Consider the following 19,382-nt stretch of genomic DNA (forward strand, 5'->3'; position numbering starts at 1 on the left):
TAGAAGTTTATTGAGTATATTTCTTTGACTTGTATTATGGTGACGGGTAAAGCATTGTTTTGCTTTATTTTTTACTGTAAATATTATTGTTAATAATTGATTAAATTATTTTTGGTTAAAAAACAACATGCAACAACCTTGTACAACCTGTGACCAGGTTGTGTCCCAGTTTAGACCGGCCCTTTACAGTCCCACACACACACAGTGTTACTGTGATGCCTGTATACAGACCAGCCCCACCCCCCCACACAGTCACAGTGCTCGTGCTTCACCTGAGCACGGACCAGGTCCCAAACTGTCACGGTTTTGTGACTGTGCCTGTAGACAGACCAAACCTCACAGTGCTGCAGTCCCTCACTGCAGCCTATACACTGTGTACCTGTCCTGCTCACTACCATTGCACACCTGTACACTGTGTGTCTGTCCTGCTCACTACCATTGCACACCTGTCCACTGTGTACCTGTCCTGCTCACTACCATTGCACACCTGTACACTGTGTACCTGTCCTGCTCACTACCATTGCACACCTGTCCACTGTGTACCTGTCCTGCTCACTGCCATTGCACACCTGTACACTGTGTACCTGTCCTGCTCACTACCATTGCACACCTGTACACGGTGTACCTGTCCTGCTCACTGCCATTGCACACCTGTCCACTGTGTACCTTGCCCCGGCCCAGTCTCCACACTCCCCATAGTATTGTTGCCCTTAGTTTGATTGACAGTGTATTTGCCCCCATCAGTGGCCACAAACAACACACCTTGTCCAGCTCCAGGTTTTCCTTCTTGACCGGTGCAGAATCTTTAATAATCTCCACACGATCTTGCCCGAACATCGCTTTGTAAAATTCCTGCAGCAAACAGTCACATGAGGTAGAAATGTCAACACATCATTCACACAATTAGATTTGACATGGGAATTGTAAGTGGACCAATACATCTACTCACACAGTGGGGGTCGGTGAATGGAACGAGCTGCCACAGGAGGTGGTTGAGGCAGGGACCACCATAACATTTAGGGAACATTTAGACAGGTACATGGAAAGGACAGGTTTAGAGGGATGTGGGCCAAATGCAGGGAGGTGGGACTGGTGTAGATGGGGCATGTTGGTTGCATGGGCAAGTTGGGCCGAAGGGCCTGTTTCCATGCTGCATGACCTATACGAGATGCAGGCCATTCGGCCCTCTGTCCAAGCTGGTCTTTTACCTCAGCACCATGTCCGCACTAACCCCACTTCCCAAAATATCGGGCGATCTTAATCTGGAATATTTTCATTAATTGAGCCTTGTAGTTCTTGTGTAAATAATTAGGTTAACGTTTGTTTTAGTTTAATTTAGATTTCGAGATACAGCGCGGAAACAGGCCCTTCGGCCCACCGAGTCCGCGCCGACCAGCGATCCCCGTTCACTAACACTATCTTACACACACTCGGGACAATTTACAATTTTACCAAGCCAATTAACCTGCGAACCTGTACGTCTTTGGAGTGTGGGAGGAAACCAGAGCACCCGGAGAAAACCCACGCAGGTCACGGGGAGAACGTACAAACGCCGTACAGACAGCACCCGTAGTCAGCATCTAACCCAGGTCTCTGGCGCTGTGAGGCAGCAACTCTACCGCTGCGCCACCGTGCCGCCCTTTCTCGATTTAAAATCTACAAATCTCACATAGGTTAAGTTTGCTTTAGTTTATTTTTGTCGCATGTACCGAGGTACAGTGAAAAGCTTCTTTGTTGCGTGATAACCAGTCAGCGGAAAGACTATCCATGATTACAATCGAGCCGTCCACACTGTACAGATACAGGATAAAGAAAATCACATTTAGTGCAAAATAAAGTCCAGTAAAGTCCAATTAAAGATAGTCCGACGATCTCCAATGAGGTAGATGGGAGGTCAGGACCTCTCTCTAGTTGGTGAGAGGATGAGAGGAAATCGTTTGCTATGTCGCTCTTCAAGGGAGATGCTAAATGCATTTCGTTGTCTCTGTACTGTACACTGACAATGACAATTAAAATTGAATCTTATGGATTCAGTTGCCTTATAACAGCTGGGAAGAAACTGCCCCTGAATGTGGAGGTGTGTGTTTTCACACTTCTGTACCTCTTACCTGATGGGAGAGGGGAGAAGAGGGAGTGACCGGGATGAGACTGGTGGTCCTTGATGATGCTGCTGGCCTTGCCGAGGCAGCGTGAGGTGTCGATGGCTGGCATTACAATCGTTACAATTTTTAAAATCTTTATTTCCACAGCAGCATTTCTTTACTCTAGTTAATCTCCTCTATCATTTATCCCGTATCGGTACACCGTGGATGGTATGACTGCAAATACGCAGAGTCTACTGGCCGACAGGATAGCACGAAAGTACAAAGCTTTTCACGGTACCTCGGTACACGTAACAATGAAAACTAAACCAAACTTACCAAACATAGACCGGGCGATCCTCTCGTTGAGCACCTCCGCTCACTCCGCCTGGACCTACCTGATCGCCTGGCTGCCAAGCGCTTTAAAACCCCTTCCCATTCCCACACTGACCTTTCTGTCCTGAGCCTCCTCCATTGTTAGAGTGAGTCCAAATACAAATCGGAGGAACAGCATCTCATGTTATGGTTGGGCAGCTTACAGCCCAGCAGTATGACTATTCATTTCTCTAACTTCAAGTAACCCTTGCATCCCCCCTCTATCCCTCCCCCACCCAAGTCGTACCAGCGTCAAAGTCGTCTTGTTGATTCTCATTGTCAATAACTCGTTTTCACCTAGGCCCACAGCTAACAACGGCCGGTTCCCTTCATCATCGTTAATTTGTTGCATATCTTTCATTCATTTGTTCTCTATCTCTCTACATCACCGTCTATATCTCTCGTTTCCCTTCCCCCCCCCGACTCTCAGTCTGAAGAAGGGTCTCGACCCGAAACATCACCTATTCCATGTCTCCAGAGATGCTGCCTGACCCGCTGAGGTACTCCAGCTTAATGTGTTTAACTGGATTTAACTTTAACGAAACAAAACCAAAACTAAGGGTCATTTAGGAGCAGATTGGACGTTACTTCAGGGGCATTTTATCGTGTTGCTGGGAATGGACAATGTCATCTATCTATCTATCTATCTATCTATCTATCTATCTATCTATCTATCTATCTATCTATCTATCTATCTATCTATCTAGATATCTATCTATCTATCTATCTATCTATCTATCTATCTATCTATCTATCTATCTATCTATCTATCTATCTATCTATCTATCTATCTATCTATCTATCTATCTATCTATCTATCTATCTATCTATCTAAAACTCTGTGGCTGCTGGCTGTGTTTCTGCCTGACTTGTGGTTGCCAGCCTGTGGGTGTCAGCCTTTGATTCGTTGCTACGCCAACACCCGACCCACAAACGCCCAGATTTTTTCCATTTCCGTAGAGATTTCACTTTTCATTCCAAGTATCCACTCCTCATTAAATTTTATCGTGTTTATGTACACATTTTTAATAAAATCCTTCTTCCCCCCCCCCCCACCCCCCCACTCACTCATTTTGTCGCCTCCTGCTGGCCAGCGACTATTACGGCGGCTGGCGCCCGCCTCTCGTCTGAAAGACGCCATTTAAAAACAGCCGCACTGCTGAGTGCTGGAATCTTATGTTCGGGAACGGCTTGAGTTGGAGGGCAACGCCTCGCGTGGGGGCTACGGGTAAGGAACGGCTGCGTTGGGGGAGCGTTGCAGACCCAACGGGTCTGCACTTGGTCTAGTTACCTCTAATCGTGAGGAGACCTCCACCAGTTTCGTGATGGCTGGCTCCTTGTAGACGTACTCCTGGTCATCCAGTTCTCCAAACAGTGATCCGTAGAACCCCACACGGAAATATGTCCCAAACATTCTCTTATTATCCTGCAAAATACGATTAGAAACATAGAAACTAGGTGCAGGAGTAGGCCATTCGGCCCTTCGAGCCTTGAAAGCTCCGCCATTCAATATGACCATGGCTGATCATCTAAAATCAGTACCCCGTTCCTGCCTTCTCCCCAGATCCCTTGATTCCATTAGCCCTTAGAGCTAAATCTAACTCTCTCTTGAAAACATCCGGTGAATTGGCCTCCACTGCCTTCTGTGGCGGAGAATTCCACAGATTCACAACTCTGGGTGAAAAGATTTCTCCTGATCTCAGTCCTAAATGGCCTAACCCCTTATTTTTAAACTGACATCCTGGTTCTGGCCTTCCCCAACATCAGGAACATTTTTTCCTGCATCTAGCCTGTCCATTCCCTTAAGAATTTGTATGATTCCCTCTCATCCTAAATTCCTGTGAAAAAGGGGGGGGGGGGCTTTTTGTAGAAGGTGAGTTGTTAGTCTGGGAATGAATGAGCTGATAAATTGCTGCAGTTGGAGTGAAGGTTTGGTCAGGAAGGGATAGTATTCGTCAAAATCCAACCCCACTCTCATCGCAAGGTGCTGCAGTAAGTAACTCAGCGAAGGATCCCAAATGTGAGATGTCACCTCTCCAGATTCACCAGAGATGCTGCCAGGCTCGCTGAGTTACTCAGTGTGGAAACAGGCCCTTCGGCCCACCTAGTCCATGCCGAGCAGCGATCACCCGTACACTAGTTTGATGGCACTGGGCCTGTACTCGCTGGAGTTTAGAAGAATGAAGGGGGACCTCATTGAAACGTACAGAATAGTGAAAGGCTTGGATAGAGTGGATGTGGAGAGGATGTTTCCACTGGTGGGAGAGTCTAGGACTAGAGGTCACGGCCTCAGAATTAAAGGACGTTCCTTTAGGAAGGCGATGAAGAGGAATTTATTTTCATCAGAGGGTGGTGAATCTGTGGAATTATTTGCCACTGTGGAGACCAGGTTATTGGATATTTTTAAGGCGGAGATTGACAGATTCTTGATTAGTATGAGGTATCAGGAGTAGGCCATTCGGCCCTTCAAGCCAGCACCGCCATTCAATGTGATCATGGCTGATCATCCCCAATCAGTACCCCATTCCTGCCTTCTCCCCATATCCCCTGACTCCGCTATCTTTAAGAGCCCTATCTACCTCTCTCTTGAAAGCATCCAGAGAACCGGCCCTCCACTGAATTCCACAGATTCACCACACTCTGTGGGTTATGGGGAGAAGGCAGGAGAATGGGGTTAGGAGAGTGAGGTAGATCAGCCATGATTGAATGGCGGAGTAGACTTGATGAGCAACAACATGCCTTCACGCCAACAACAGCAGCATTTACCTCACTCAGGATCTGATCAAACGTTGCCTTCAGGTTCCCGTGAATAGCAGATAGTTTCTTGATATCCCGATGAAATTCAGCAATTGGGATGATGAGTTTGTGAATCTCATAAACCACTTCATAAAATTCTGCCTTTAAAAAAACAATGAAGATGTTATTTTTGTTATAGATTCAGCACATTGAAAGCATCATTGTAATATATCCTGATAAAAATATTCTATTTTCAAAAATGAATTTAATTTATCTAAAACACGCACAGTGCAAGGATCATAGAGACGATGAAGGCTGTGGACGATAAGTTAAGTTCCATCTGCACAACAAGTTACTGGAAGACCAGTCTTCACAGGACAGAACATTGTCTCCATCCATTCCTTCTCTCCAGAGATGCTGTCTGACCCGCTGAGTTACTCCAGCTTTTTGTGTCTATCCTCGGTTTAAACCAGCATCTGCAGTTCCTTCCTACACAGGTCAGGTTAAGCATGGAGCGTTAGTTTTCTGACTCTTGGACGGCACGGTGGCGCAGCGATAGAGTTGCTGCCTCACAGCTCCACAGACCCAGGTTCGATCCTGACTACGGGTGCTGTCTGTACGGAGTTTGCACGTTCTCCCCGTGGCCTGCACGGGTTTTTCCTCCGGGATCACCAGTTTCCTCCCACACTCCAAAGACGTACAGGCTAGGTGGCTTGGAATAATTGTAAATCATCCTTAGTGTGTGTAGGGTAGTGTTCGTGTGCGGGGATATTCTGTTCTGCGCTGTATCTCTAAACTAAACTAAATTAAACAAAGACACTGCTAATACTGTTCTATCAAACAACTGGAGCGTAGATACAACACAGATTAAACGTTGGGTAAAGGTCCATTTATATTGTTTCACTGAACAGTGTAAGGATATTTGACAATCAATGGCAAGTGAAACTGAAGATAAAATTGGACACAAATAACTGTGATTGTGTCCAATCCACTGAGTTTGTTTGCTCCGTTTGTACTAATGTTTCAAGCGAGCTCCGCTGGTCACTGGCGACACTGATATCTTCTTCTTAGTCCCCCTTCGGTCAAGGCTAACCATGGGTGTCTCCAGCGTTGGAGGATGCCTGTGCGTGACTTTGTTTAACGTGGGGAGACTGGTGCACAGACAGCCGCCCCACACACGGTCCTTGACAGATCTGGGTCAGGATCCAGTGGCATGGAGTCCAAGACGACCGGAGACCCTTTTCTGCTGCAGCCTTCATCCGCCTTCCCAGCCGTTGTGACATGTTCCTCCACGAAGGTCAGCCATCGTCCTCCGCCTGTTCCACCGTTGAGGTCTTGATATGATGCCAGCAAAATCGGCAAACGTAGAAACATAGAAAATAGGTGCAGGAGGAGGCCATTCGGCCCTTCGAGCCACCACCGCCATTCATTGTGATCATGGCTGATCATCCCCTATCAATAACCCGTGCCGGCCGTCTCCCCATATCCCTTGACTCCACTAGCCCCTAGAGCTCTACCTAACTCCCTCTTAAATCCATCCAGTGACTTGGCCTCCACTGCCCTCTGTGGCAGGGAATTCCACAAATTCACAACTCTCTGGGTGAAAAAGTTTTTCTCTCCCTCCCCTTTAAATCTATCTCCCACATGGTGACTTGGACTCGTGGCCTCCACTGCCCTCTGTGGCAGGGAATTCCATAAATTCACAACTCTCTGGGTGAAAAAGTTTTTCTCACTTCAGTCTTAAATGACCTCCCATTTATTCTAAGACTGTGGCCCCTGGTTCTGGACTCACCCACATTGGGGAAATAATTCCTGCATCTAGCCTGTCCAGTCCTTTTATAATTTTATATGTTTCTATAAGATCTTCCCCTCATCCTTCTAAACTCCAGTGAATACAAGCCGAGTCCTTTCAATCTTTCATCATGTGACAATCCCGCCATCCCAGAGATCAATCTCGTGAACCTAGCCAAGTGGGACAGCCCCATAAGCCAGCTGAGTGGAACGTGAGGAGCGCTGTGAGATACTGCTTCTGCAGACACACAGACTGAATCAGAAACGCAGTTCTTAACGGCCGGCCCGCAGCTTTACAAAAGGTGGACATGTACCTTGTTGAAGAATCTAGCCGCCTCGTCCAGCAACTTCAAGAGACCTTCTTCACTGAACGAGTTCCCGGCCCAAACACCCTCCCTCTCCAAAGAAAATATATCTTCAGACACCAAGGATTCCTCCAGGACATTGAGGGAGATTTTCTGGTGAAGAAAGAAGAGAGAGAGAGAGAAGAACAAAAGCCGTCAGTTACCGAACGAGGACCTTGTGCCACCAACCAATGGCCATTCAAAGGCTGCGAACATCCGAGAACCAACTCCCAATCAGACAGCCATTACTTCAGCGTTTGTGTTTAAGAAGGAACTGCAGACGCTGGAAAAATCGAAGGCAGACAAAAATGCTGGGGAAACTCAGCGGGTGAGGCAGCATCTATGGAGCGAAGGAATAGGTGACGTTTCGGGTCGAGACCCTTCTGGAAACTCAGCAGGTGAGGCAGCATCTATGGAGCGAAGGAATAGGTGACGTTTGGGGTCTTGACACTTCTGGAAACTCAGCGGGTGAGGCAGCATCTATGGAGCGAAGGAATAGGTGACGTTTCGGGTCGAGACCCTTCTGGAAACTCAGCAGGTGAGGCAGCATCTATGGAGCGAAGGAATAGGTGAAGTTTCGGGTTGAGATCCTTAAGGGTGAGGCAGCATCTATGGAGCGAAGGAATAGGTGACGTTTCGGGTCGAGACCCTTCCGGGTCTCGACCCGAACCGTCACCTATTCCTTCGCTCCATAGATGCTGCCTCACCCGCTGAGTTTCTCCAGCATTTTTGTCTACCCACTATTGAATGATGTATTGATCCTTGACGATGGTATTAACTCTCTTGTCAAGTCTACGAGGAGGTGAAGACGAAACTGCCTTCGAACTTCAATGAGAAGCATCATCTGCTCTTCACCTTCCACCATGTGAACTGTGGTTTATGGGGAGAAGGCCGGAACGGGGTACTGATTGGGGATGATCAGCCATGATCACATTGAATGGCAGTGCTGGCTCGAAGGGCCGAATGGCCTACTCCTACACATAGAAACATAGAAATTAGGTGCAGGAGTAGGCCATTCGGCCCTTCGAGCCTGCACCTCCATTTAATATGATCATGGCTGATCATCCAACTCAGTATCCCGTACCTGCCTTCTCTCCGTACCCTCTGATCCCCTTAGCCACAAGGGCCACATCTAACTCCCTCTTAAATATAGCCAATGAACTGGCCTCGACTACCCTCTGTGGCAGAGAGTTCCAGAGATTCACCACTCTCTGTGTGAAAAAGGTTCTTCTCATCTGGGTTTTAAAGGATTTCCCCCTTATCCTTAAGCTGTGACCCCTTGTCCTGGACTTCCCCAACATCGGGAGCAATCTTCCTGCATCTAGCCTGTCCAACCCCTTAAGAATTTTGTAAGTTTCTATAAGATCCCCTCTCTATCTCCTAAATTCTAGAGAGTATAAACCAAGTCTATCCAGTCTTTCTTCATAAGACAGTCCTGACATCCCAGGAATCAGTCGGGTGAACCTTCTCTGCACTCCCTCTATGGCAATAATGTCCTTCCTCAGATTTGGAGACCAAAACTGTACGCAATACTCCAGGTGTGGTCTCACCAAGACCCTGTACAACTGCAGTAGAACCTCCCTGCTCCTATACTCAAATCCTTTTGCACCTATTGTCTATTGTCTATTGTCTGACTGTCAGTCCAAACAGAGCGTGACCCATTCCTTCTCCACAGACATCTCTGGAGCGAAGGAAATAGGTGACGTTTGTCGGGTCGAGATCCTTCTTCCTCCACCCCATCAGCCGTTGCATACAACACAGGTCAGAAGAAGGGTTTCGGCCCGAAACGTTGCCTGTTTCCTTCGCTCCATAGATGCTGCTGCACCCGCTGAGTTTCTCCAGCAATTTTGTGTATCTTGATTTGATTTACATACAACACACATAATCCTCTGAAATTTCCACCACATCCAACGGGATCCCACCACCAGCCACATTTTCCCGTCTCCACCCCTCTTTCGGGTCTCGATCCGAAACGTCACCCATTCCTTCCCTCCAGAGATGCCGCCCGTCCCCGCTGAGTTGTGTCTAACCTGGAAGCTGACGCTGCCCATGGGCAGGTGGACAGATCCGTCCACGCGGTTTAGATATTCTGCCAGCAGGGCGGCGCTGTGCACCAGGCAGTGCGCGGCCTCTGCGTAGCTTCCCCGCTGCACGTGCTTCGCCACCAGCTTGCGCAACCACAGCAGGCGGAGGTCCACGTAACTCTGCAAACCCTTCGCAACCCTGTGGAAAGAGCACAGACCACAACAACGCACATCAGTAAACAGCAACAACGGAAAGTGTCGGGTCGAGACATCCCTCTGAAGAAGGGTCAATAGACAGTGCACCTTCAACCCAACAACACAGTACAACATGCACGCCTAACCTCAATACAACTGCACAATAGACAATAGGCAATAGGTGCAGGAGTAGGCCATTCGGCCCTTCGAGCCAGCACCGCCATTCAATGTGATCATGGCTGATCATCGCCAATCAGTACCTCGTTCCTGCCTTCTCCCCATATCCCCTGACTCCGCTATCTTTAAGAGCCCTATCTAGCTCTCTCTTGAAAGCATCCAGAGAACCGGCCTCCACCACCCTCTGAGGCAGAGAATTCCACAGACTCACCACTCTCTGTGAGAAAAAGTGTTTCATCGTCTCCGTTCTAAATGGCTTACCCCTTATTCTTAAACTGTGTGGCCCCTGGTTCTGGACCCTTCCCAACATCGAGAACACGAATGTCCAAGTCCTTAACAATCTTATATGTTTCAACGAGACATCCTCTCATCCTAAATTTCCAGGGTGTACATGCCCAGCCGCTCCATTCTATCAACATATGACAGTCCCGCCATCCCGGGGATTAACCTGGTACAACGCTGCACTCCCTCAATAGCAAGAATATCCTTCCTCAAATTAGGGGACCAAAAGTGCACACAATACTCCAGGTGTGGTCTCACTAGGGCCCTGTACAACTGCGGAAGGACCTGTTTGCTCCTATTTTAGTGTCACCCTCCCACCCCCAGCCCGATCTCCTCCCACACACACTGCACAAGGCGCGGAGGTGGGGCAACGTCCTTGCGGGCTTTACCTGTACATGAGGTCAATCTGCATGTCCACGTCCTGGGGGAATTCCTGCAGCTTGACTGTGTCGCACAACACTCCGTTCAAGTTCTTCAAAAGCTCCTCCACCTGACAAAAAACCGGCAGTTTCACTTCAGTTCAGTTCCTTGTCACGCGTACCGAGGTACAGTGAAAAGCTTTTGTTGCGCGCTAACCAGTCTTAGCAAAATAAACGCCACTCTTGCCCTGTGATAAGGACTTAAAGTTAATTTAATTTAAGGCAGAGATGGATAGATTCTTGAGTAGTACGGGTGTCAGGGGTTATGGGGAGACGGCAGGAGAATGGGGTTAGGAGGGAGAGATAGATCAGCTTTGGTTGAATGGCGGAGTAGACTTGTTGGGCCGAATGGCCTAATTCTGCTCCTATCACTTATGAAGTTATAATGCTTGGCATGCCCTTACCTGCACAGGGAAGCTGGTCCTCTCCATGGCTCTGTCTGCTTCCAAGTAAGTGGGGATCATATTGAGAGTTTGTTGCAGACATTGCTTATCCTGGTTGGAGAGTTTCTCCGACAACGACGCCAACGTTAGAGTAATGTACATCTTTGCTTTTGGAAAATGCTGAACACAAAATGGCAAGTTAGCAACATTCACAGTGTCTGGAAAATATTCTGCTCAGCGTTAAATATCAGGTCCTATCGTTTAGTTTGGAGATACAGAGCGGAAACAGGCCCTTCGGCCCACCGAGTCCATGCCGACCAGCGATCTCCCGTACACTAGTTCTATCCGACAAGCTAAAAGCCCTGTCCCACGGTACGAGTTCATTCCAAGAGCTCTCCCGAGTTTTAAAAAAATCAAACTCGTGGTAATGGCTGTGGGGAAGTAGCTATTTCTGAACCTGGACGTTGCAGACTTCAGGCTCCTGTACCTTCTACCAGAAGGTAGCAGGGAGATGAGTGTGTGGGTCTTTGATGATACTGCCAGCCTTTTTGAGGCAGTGACTGTGATAAAAAGCTTTTGTTGCGTGCTATCCAGTCAGCAGAAAGACAATACATGATTACAATCGAGCCATTTACAGTGTACAGATACATGTTCCGGAAATAACTTTTACAGCAAAGTCCGATCAAGGATAGTCCGAGGGTCACCAAAGAGGTAGATAGTAGTTCAGCACCGCTCTCTGGTTGTGGTAGGATGATTCCGTTGTCCGATAACAGCTGGGAAGAAACTGTCCCTGAATCTGGAGGTGTGCGTTTTCACACTTCTGGACCTTTTGCACGATGGGAGAGGGGAGAAGAGGGAGTGGCCAGGGGTGCGAGTGGTCCTTGATTATGTTGCTGGTCATTCAACCTCTCCTGACGAGAGCAGATGCCTGCAGCCCACATGCCTGTGACGGTGAAGTTTGGGAGACAAGCTAGATGCAGGAAACATATTCCCAATGTTGGGCGAGTCCAGAACCAGGGGCCACACAGTCTTAGAATAAAGGGGAGGTCATTTAAGACTGAGGTGAGAAAAAACTTTTTCACCCAAGAGAGTTGTGAATGTATGGAACTCCCTGCTACAGAGGGCAGTGGAGGCCAAGTCACTGGATGGATTTAAGAGAGGGTTAGATAGAGCTCTAGGGGCTAGTGGAGTCAAGGGATATGGTGAGCAGGCAGGTACAGGTTATTGATTGGGGACGATCAGCCATGATCACAATGAATGGCGGTGCTGGCTCAAAGGGCCGAATGGCCTCCTCCTGCACCTATGTTTCTATGTTTCTATGTAAGCTGCCTGCTAAGCAGCGCTGGGAGGTATCGGTTACTCACTGCGTGGTAGCTCTGCCTCATGAGCAGGTAGAGGGAGGCTGAGGCTTGTGTCCGTGTGCTCTCAAAGTGACTGGTGGACCTCTGCAGCAGCAGCAAGCACAGGTCCGTGCAATGCTCCGAGTCGTCCTCGAACAGCACCTCCGGGAACTGCAGCGGGGACACAAACACAGCGATCAAAACCCAGTCACCGCAAACATGCAGAACCGCCGTAGCCGTCAACAGCCTCAGTGCAACATGCGCCGCTGGCCTTAACGCAAGCTGGAACAATTCCCCCGACACACTGTAGTCTGTCAAACACTCGCATTCATAAGTACTGACCTTGGACAGAGTGGATGTGGAGAGGATGTTTCCACTGGTGGGAGAGTCTAGGACTAGAGTCTAGGGGGGTCATAGCCTCAGATTTAAAGGACGTTCGTTTAAGAAGGAGATGAGGAGGAATTTCTTTTGTCAGAGGGTGGTGAATCTGTGGAATTCTTTGCCACAAAAGGCCGTGGAGGCCAAGTCAATGGATATTTTTAAGGCAGAGATAGATAGATTCTTGATCAGTACGGGTGTCAGGGGTTATGGGGAGAAGGCAGGAGAATGGGGTTAGGAGGGAGAGAGAGATCAGCCATGATTGAATTGCAGAGTATCTCGATGGACTGAATGGCCTCATTCTGCTCCTATCACTTATCACCTTGTCTGTCTTTTGCACAATTAAATAGGTCCAGTGGATGTGGAGAGGATGTTTCCACTGGTGGGAGAGTCTCGGACCAGAGGTCACAGCCTCAGAATTAAAGGATGTTCTTTTAGAAAGGCGGTGAGGAGGAACTTCTTTGAGGGTAGTTAATCTGTGGAACTAATTGCCACAGAGGGCTGTGGAGGCTGAGGATATCTTTGAGGCAGAGATAGCCAAATTCTTGATTAGAACGGGGTGTCAAGGGTTATGGGGAGAAGGCAGGAAAATAGGATTAGGAGGCAGAGAACAGCCATGGTTGAATGGCGGAGTGGACCTGATGGGCCGAATGGCCTAATTCTACTCCTATAATTTGTGAACTTGCATCGGTGAGTTCCAGAGAAGGCTGGTCTCTGTGCTATCATGGGGACCATGATTTCCTGTGCATTAGAATTGAGCCAGTGGCCTGCAAACACATGTAGCATGCAAACACACACGCAAACATATCTGTGCACAAATGTAGATACACACACGCTCACACAGACACACACACACACGAGTGCACACACACACACACACACACACACGTGCACACACACACACACACACACACACACACACACACACACACACACACACACGAGTACACACACACACACACACACGAGTACACACGCACACACACACACACACGTGTGTATATATATATGTGTGTGTGTGTATATATACTATCTTACACACGCACACACACACACACACACACACACACACACACACACACACACAGTGCACACACACACACACACACACACACACACACACACGAGTACACACACACACACACACACACGCAACTAAAAGGTGTATCCGGAGTTGAGAGGGTGAGGCCTGGATGTCACAGGTACAACTTACGGGGGAAGGGAATGGAAAGCACCAAGTGTGTTCTGCAACCTGGAGTGCACTGGAGTGTCCAGATGACAGGGAGGTCGGGTCAACTGTGGCCTTCAGGGGAGAAGGGGGCAAGTATATGGTGGGGTAAAACCTTGCAAGGTTTGGGGAGGAAAGGTCTGGGGAGTGGAACCACAAAGTTGCTTTGGCAGAGAGCTAGTGCAAACACGGCGGGCCGAATGGCCTCTTTCTATGCCGCAACCACTTGACGAGTCTTTGGGATTAGAGCGGGTGTCAGGGGCCAATGGGCAGAGGCAGGAGAATGGGAGCCATGATTGAATGGCGGAGTAGACTTGATGGGCCGAACGGCCTAATTCTGTTCCTCTGACTGATGAGCATGAACGTATAGGGAGCAACAATGGCTGCCAAGCCCATGTGAGGGCCCTTTGCTCCTGCATTTGGTACTCGCGTTAAACGGTTCATTCATTCACCACAGTTCTTGCTGCTCATAGAGTGCCTGGTTACCTTGGCGATGAAGGCTCGCTGGGTGTTGAAGCCGTCCTTCAGGTACAAGGTGCTCTGGTTACAGGACAAGCTGTGGATCAGAACCTTCAGGACCCCTGTGACCACAGGCCTCAACTCAGGCATCGGGCTGGACGACTGGAAAGACAAAAATGTCGTCAAATAAGCGGCAGAAATGTGTGCTGCAACGTTTAAGAATAAGGGGTCGGCCATTTAGGACTGTGATGAGGAAAAACCTTTTCACCCAAGGTAGACACAAATGCTGGAGGAACTCAGCGAGTGAGGCAGCATCTATGGGGAGAAGGACCCTGAGTTCCTCCAGCATTTTGTGTCTACCTTGGATTTTACCAGCATCTTCAGTTCTTTCTTAAACTTTTTCACCCAGAGAGTTGTGAATCTGTGGAAATCTCTTCCACAGAGGGCAGTGGAGGCCGATTCACTGGATGTTTACAAAGAAGAGTTAGATTTAGCTCTTAGGGCTAACGGAATCAAGGGATATGGGGAGAATGCAGGAACGGGGTACTGATTTTGGATGATCAGCCATGATCATATTGAATGGCAGTGATGGCTCGAAGGGCTGAATGGCCTCTACTCCTGCACCTGTTTCCTTTGTTATGGAGGCGATCGCACAACTTCATACCTGGATTAACAGCTCCAGAGTGTCCAACACAATCATGTTGGTTTCCACAGTCAGGTTTCCATTGATTAAGGCTTCCTCCTCCAGTTCTAACTTCACCCTGACGTAACGGGAATAAGCAAAGAGGCACTGGGTTAGTGTCAGAGTAAGGAGAAGACCATGACTAGCGAAGGCAGGATCGGATCCGATCCATCCAGGCTACTGGCTTAATAATGCACAGGAAACCATGGTCCCCATGATAGCACGGAGACTAACCTTCCCGGGAAACCGCTGATGCAAGTTCACAAGTTATAGGAGTAGAATGAGGCCATTCAGCCCATCGAGTCTACTCGATGACTCGCTGACTCCCAATCCCATTTTCCTGCCATCTCCCCATAACCCTTGACACCCACTCTAATCAAGAATTTGTCTATCTCTGCCTTAAAAATATACAAAATATGCAAAATGTGCTAGTATACAGGGGATTGCTGGTGGACCGAAGGGCCTGTTTCCACGATGTATCTCTAAAGTCTAAAGTAAAGTCTAAAGAGTTGGGGGACAAGGGGGAAGCTGGAAGAATAAAATTAATCTCCAGCTTCAGAGAAGGAATGTTGGTATACTCTGTGCATCCATTATGTTCATGGCGGTCACGGTGGCATGTCGGTAGAGTTCCCGCCTTACAGCGAATGCAGCGCTGGAGACCCGGGTTATGCGGGTGCTGTCTGTACGGAGTTTGCACGTTCTCCCCGTGAGTTTATTTCCCAGATCTTCGGTTTCCTCCCACACTCCAAAGACGTACAGGTTTTGTAGATGAATTGGTTTGGTAAATGTAACATATTGTCCCTAGTGTGTGTGGGATAGTGTTAATGTGCGGGGGTAGCTGGTCAGCACGGACCCGGTGGGCCGAATGGCCTGTTTTCCACGCTGCATCTCTACAACTAACATTAAAACTCAAGCAGAAGCTGACAGTGGCCAGAGATAGTCAGCCCTTGCACTAAACGTTATTCCCCTTATCATGTATCCATACACTGTGGACGGCTCGATTGTAATCATGTGTTGTCTTTCTGCCGACTGGTTAGCGCGCAACAGAAGCTTTTCACTGTACCTCGGTACACGGGACAATAAACTAAACTGTACTGAACTCTGGTTTCTGTTGTGACCCTAGTTGGCTTCGGGTAATCAAACGCGACAGCGTCAGAAGTTGCCCACAATGACCTAGTCAGCAATAATAGGAATGAACTGAAAGGGGAAGCAGGCAAGCGTGCAGTGGTTACAGTCACACTTGGAGACGTGCAAGCAAACCCGTGCCTCCTGCGCTCATGCAAAAAAAAGTGCCTCCATAAATATTTGCACACGCAAATATGCACACACACAAAGTCTCGTGCCCAAACAAGTACACAATAGACAATAGACAATAGACAATAGGTGCAGGAGTAGGCCATTTGGCCCTTCGAGCCAGCACCGCCATTCAATGTGATCATGGCTGATCATCCCCGATCAGTTCCCCGTTCCTGCCTTCTCCCCATATCCCCTGACTCCGCTATCTTTAAGAGCCCTATCTAGCTCTCTCTTGAAAGCATCCAGAGAACCGGCCTCCACCACCCTCTGAGGCAGACACACACGCACAAACACGTACACGGGCACCCACACATGTGCACACGGTCACACACATGGGAAACGCACACCTCCAGATTCAGCAACAGTTTCTTCCCAGCTGTTATCAGGCAACTGAACCATCCTACCACAACCAGCGAGCAGTGCTGAACTACTATCTACCTCGCTTGTGACCCTCTGACTATTCTTCAGATTATCAGTCTGAAGAAGGGTCTCAACCTGAAACGTCGCCTATTCCTTCGCTCCATAGATGCTGCCTCACCCGCTGGGTTTCTCCAGCATTTTTGTCTACCTTCGATTTTTACAGCATCTGCAGTTCCTTCTTAAACATCATATGCAATAGAATGCCCTCATAAGTTCATAAGTTCTAGGAACAGTTAGGCCATTCGGCCCATCAAGTCCTCTCCGCCATTCCATCATGGCCTATCTTTCCCTCTCAACCCCATTCTCCTGCCTTCTCACCATAACCCCTGACACCCATACTAATCAAGAATCTGTCAATCTCCGCCTTAACAATATCCAATGACCTGGCCTCCGCAGCCATCTATGGCCATGAATTCCACCCATAGGAATAGATGCCATAGAGTCTCTTGCCCAGAGTAGGGGAATCGAGGACCAGAGGACATGGGTTTAAGGTGAAGGGGGAAAGATTTAATAGGAATCTGAGGGGTAACCTTTTCACACAGAGGGTGGTGGGTGCATGGAACGAGCTGCCAGAAGAAGTAGATGAGGCAGGGACTATCCCATTGTTTAAGAAACAGTTAAACAGGTACGTGGATAGGACAGGTTTGGAGGGATATGGACCAAGCGCAGGCAAGTGGGACATTGTTGGGCGGTGTGGGCAAGTTGGGCCGAAGGGCCTGTTTCCACGCTGCATCACTCTATGAGATACAACACATACATAAAGTACACGATGCACAATAACACAAAGGTTGATGCAGGAGGGCGTCCTTACTTGTCCCTGCCAACAGGTTGTCGCCACTGGGTCAGGTCCTTCCTCCAGCGTAACTTCTCCTGTAGACCCGCGTTCACCCCGGTGAATAACTTCTCAATTCCTGAAACAAATAAACTAGGTGAGACATACAGAGAGAGAAGGACAGGGTGGCGCAACGGCAGAGAGAGTAGAGTAGCGTCGGGGACCCGGGTTCCATCCCGACCACGGGTGCTGTCTGTATGGAGTCGGTACGTTCCCCGTGGGTTTTCTCCGAGATCTTCTGTACCATTGCCATAGAGGGAGTACAGAGAAGGTTCACCAGACTGATTCCTGCGATGGCAGGACTTTCATATGAAGAAAGACTGGATAGACTCGGCTTGTACTCGCTAGAATTTAGAAGATTGAGGGGGGGGGGGGGGATCTTATAGAAACTTACAAAATTCTTAAGGGGTTGGACAGGCTAGATGCAGGAAAATAGTTACACATGGTCATAGCTGGTTACCCTATATTCTACTAATTGGTTTTCACAGACATTTATTTTTAAACGCGTAAATGATAAATTGCAAGAACAACGTGTTTTTAAAAGAGTTAACTTCAGTTGTGATTAGGTAACCGTGTAAAACATTTGAAATAGAAACCAATTATATTTTCCCAAAATAAAAATCGAGGAAAAATGTCCTGAGTGTATAAATTCCTAATTCACAATCAACAAACTGCATCGAAACATCAGATTATAATTTGATATTAGACGCCCAAACCAGTAGGAACCGTGACAGTTTTTTCTTTTTTTTTCTTTTTTCTTCTTTTTTTCTTATAGAAACTTACAAGATTCTTAAGGGGTTGGACAGGCTAGATGCAGGAAGATTGTTCCCGATGTTGGGGAAGTCCAGAACAAGGGGCCACACACAGTTTAAGGATAAGGGGGAAATCTTTTAGGACTGAAATGAGGAAAACATTTTTCACACAGAGAGTGGTGAATCTCTGGAACACTCTGCCACAGAAGGTAGTTGAGGCCAGTTCATTGGCTATATTTAAGAGGGAGTTGTGGCTAAAGGGATCAGGGGGGGTATGGAGAGAAAGCAGGTACAGGATACTCAGTTGGATGGTCAGCCATGATCATATTGAATGGCGGTGCAGGTTTGAAGGGCCGAATGGCCTACTCCTGCACCTATTTTCTATGTTTCTATGTTTCCTCCCACACTCCAAAGACCGTACAGGTTTGTAGGTTAATTGGCTTGGTGTAAATGTAACTTGTAGGATGGTGTTGATGTGCGGGGATCGCTGGTCGGCACGGACTCGGTGGGCCGAAGGGCCTGTTTCCGCGCTGTATCTGTATCTCCAAACTGAACTAACATCTAAGCTATGAGACACACAAGCCTTGGCCAGGCTAGGGGTTCCACACTGACTGCACGTTCTGCATCGAGGGGTAATATCTAAGATGCAGCCACCTCAATAGTGAAGCAGACCCAGTATTTGTTACACACTGACCTGGTATACATTCTGCAAATGTGGGGAAAAATACAAAGATTCTCCAAATAACTTGCTAGTTGCAATGATTCCATATTCAACAAACTCAGGCAGCTTGCTGAGGTAAACCTCTTGCATTTTGCATTTATATAGCAACCCTACTTCTCCCGGTGCTCCGGTTTCCTCCCACGCTCCAAAGAATGTACAGGTTTGTTGGTTCATTGGCTTTGGTACAAATGTGTGAAATTGTGCCTGGTGGGTAGGATGGTGCTGGTTGGCGTAGACCCGATGGGCTGAAGGGCCTGTTTATGCGCTGCAGGGCGCCACAGTGGCGCAGCGGTAGAGTTGCTGCCTTCCAGCGCTTGCAGCTCCGGAGACCCGGGTTCGATACCGACATGGACGCTTCTGCTGTGGGGCCAGCAGATGGAGTAAACAAGTGTTTTATCAATCCCCCAGCATTGAGGGTGAGGCAGCATCTCTGGAAAGAAGGAACGGACGACGAACTGAAAGGGTCT

General features: G+C 48.3%; 1 protein-coding gene across 2 annotated transcripts in view; it reads right to left on the reverse strand.

The window, feature by feature from the left end:
- LOC129711009 (dedicator of cytokinesis protein 7-like) overlaps window positions 1–19,382 on the reverse strand; it is a 162,511-nt gene that overhangs the window by 14,005 nt on the left and 129,124 nt on the right. For both annotated transcript variants that reach the window (XM_055658351.1, XM_055658350.1), the window contains exons 32-42: window positions 17,422–17,521; window positions 14,877–14,973; window positions 14,240–14,374; window positions 12,172–12,318; window positions 10,829–10,987; window positions 10,395–10,495; window positions 9,358–9,550; window positions 7,298–7,441; window positions 5,223–5,354; window positions 3,748–3,882; window positions 763–852 (exon numbers count right to left, since the gene is read on the reverse strand). In XM_055658351.1, coding sequence (XP_055514326.1) covers window positions 763–852; window positions 3,748–3,882; window positions 5,223–5,354; window positions 7,298–7,441; window positions 9,358–9,550; window positions 10,395–10,495; window positions 10,829–10,987; window positions 12,172–12,318; window positions 14,240–14,374; window positions 14,877–14,973; window positions 17,422–17,521 — 1,433 coding nt within the window. The remainder of the gene's footprint in view (window positions 1–762; window positions 853–3,747; window positions 3,883–5,222; window positions 5,355–7,297; window positions 7,442–9,357; window positions 9,551–10,394; window positions 10,496–10,828; window positions 10,988–12,171; window positions 12,319–14,239; window positions 14,375–14,876; window positions 14,974–17,421; window positions 17,522–19,382) is intronic.

The sequence above is a fragment of the Leucoraja erinacea genome, chromosome 29 (assembly GCF_028641065.1).
Source record: "Leucoraja erinacea ecotype New England chromosome 29, Leri_hhj_1, whole genome shotgun sequence".
Taxonomy (NCBI): domain Eukaryota; kingdom Metazoa; phylum Chordata; class Chondrichthyes; order Rajiformes; family Rajidae; genus Leucoraja; species Leucoraja erinaceus.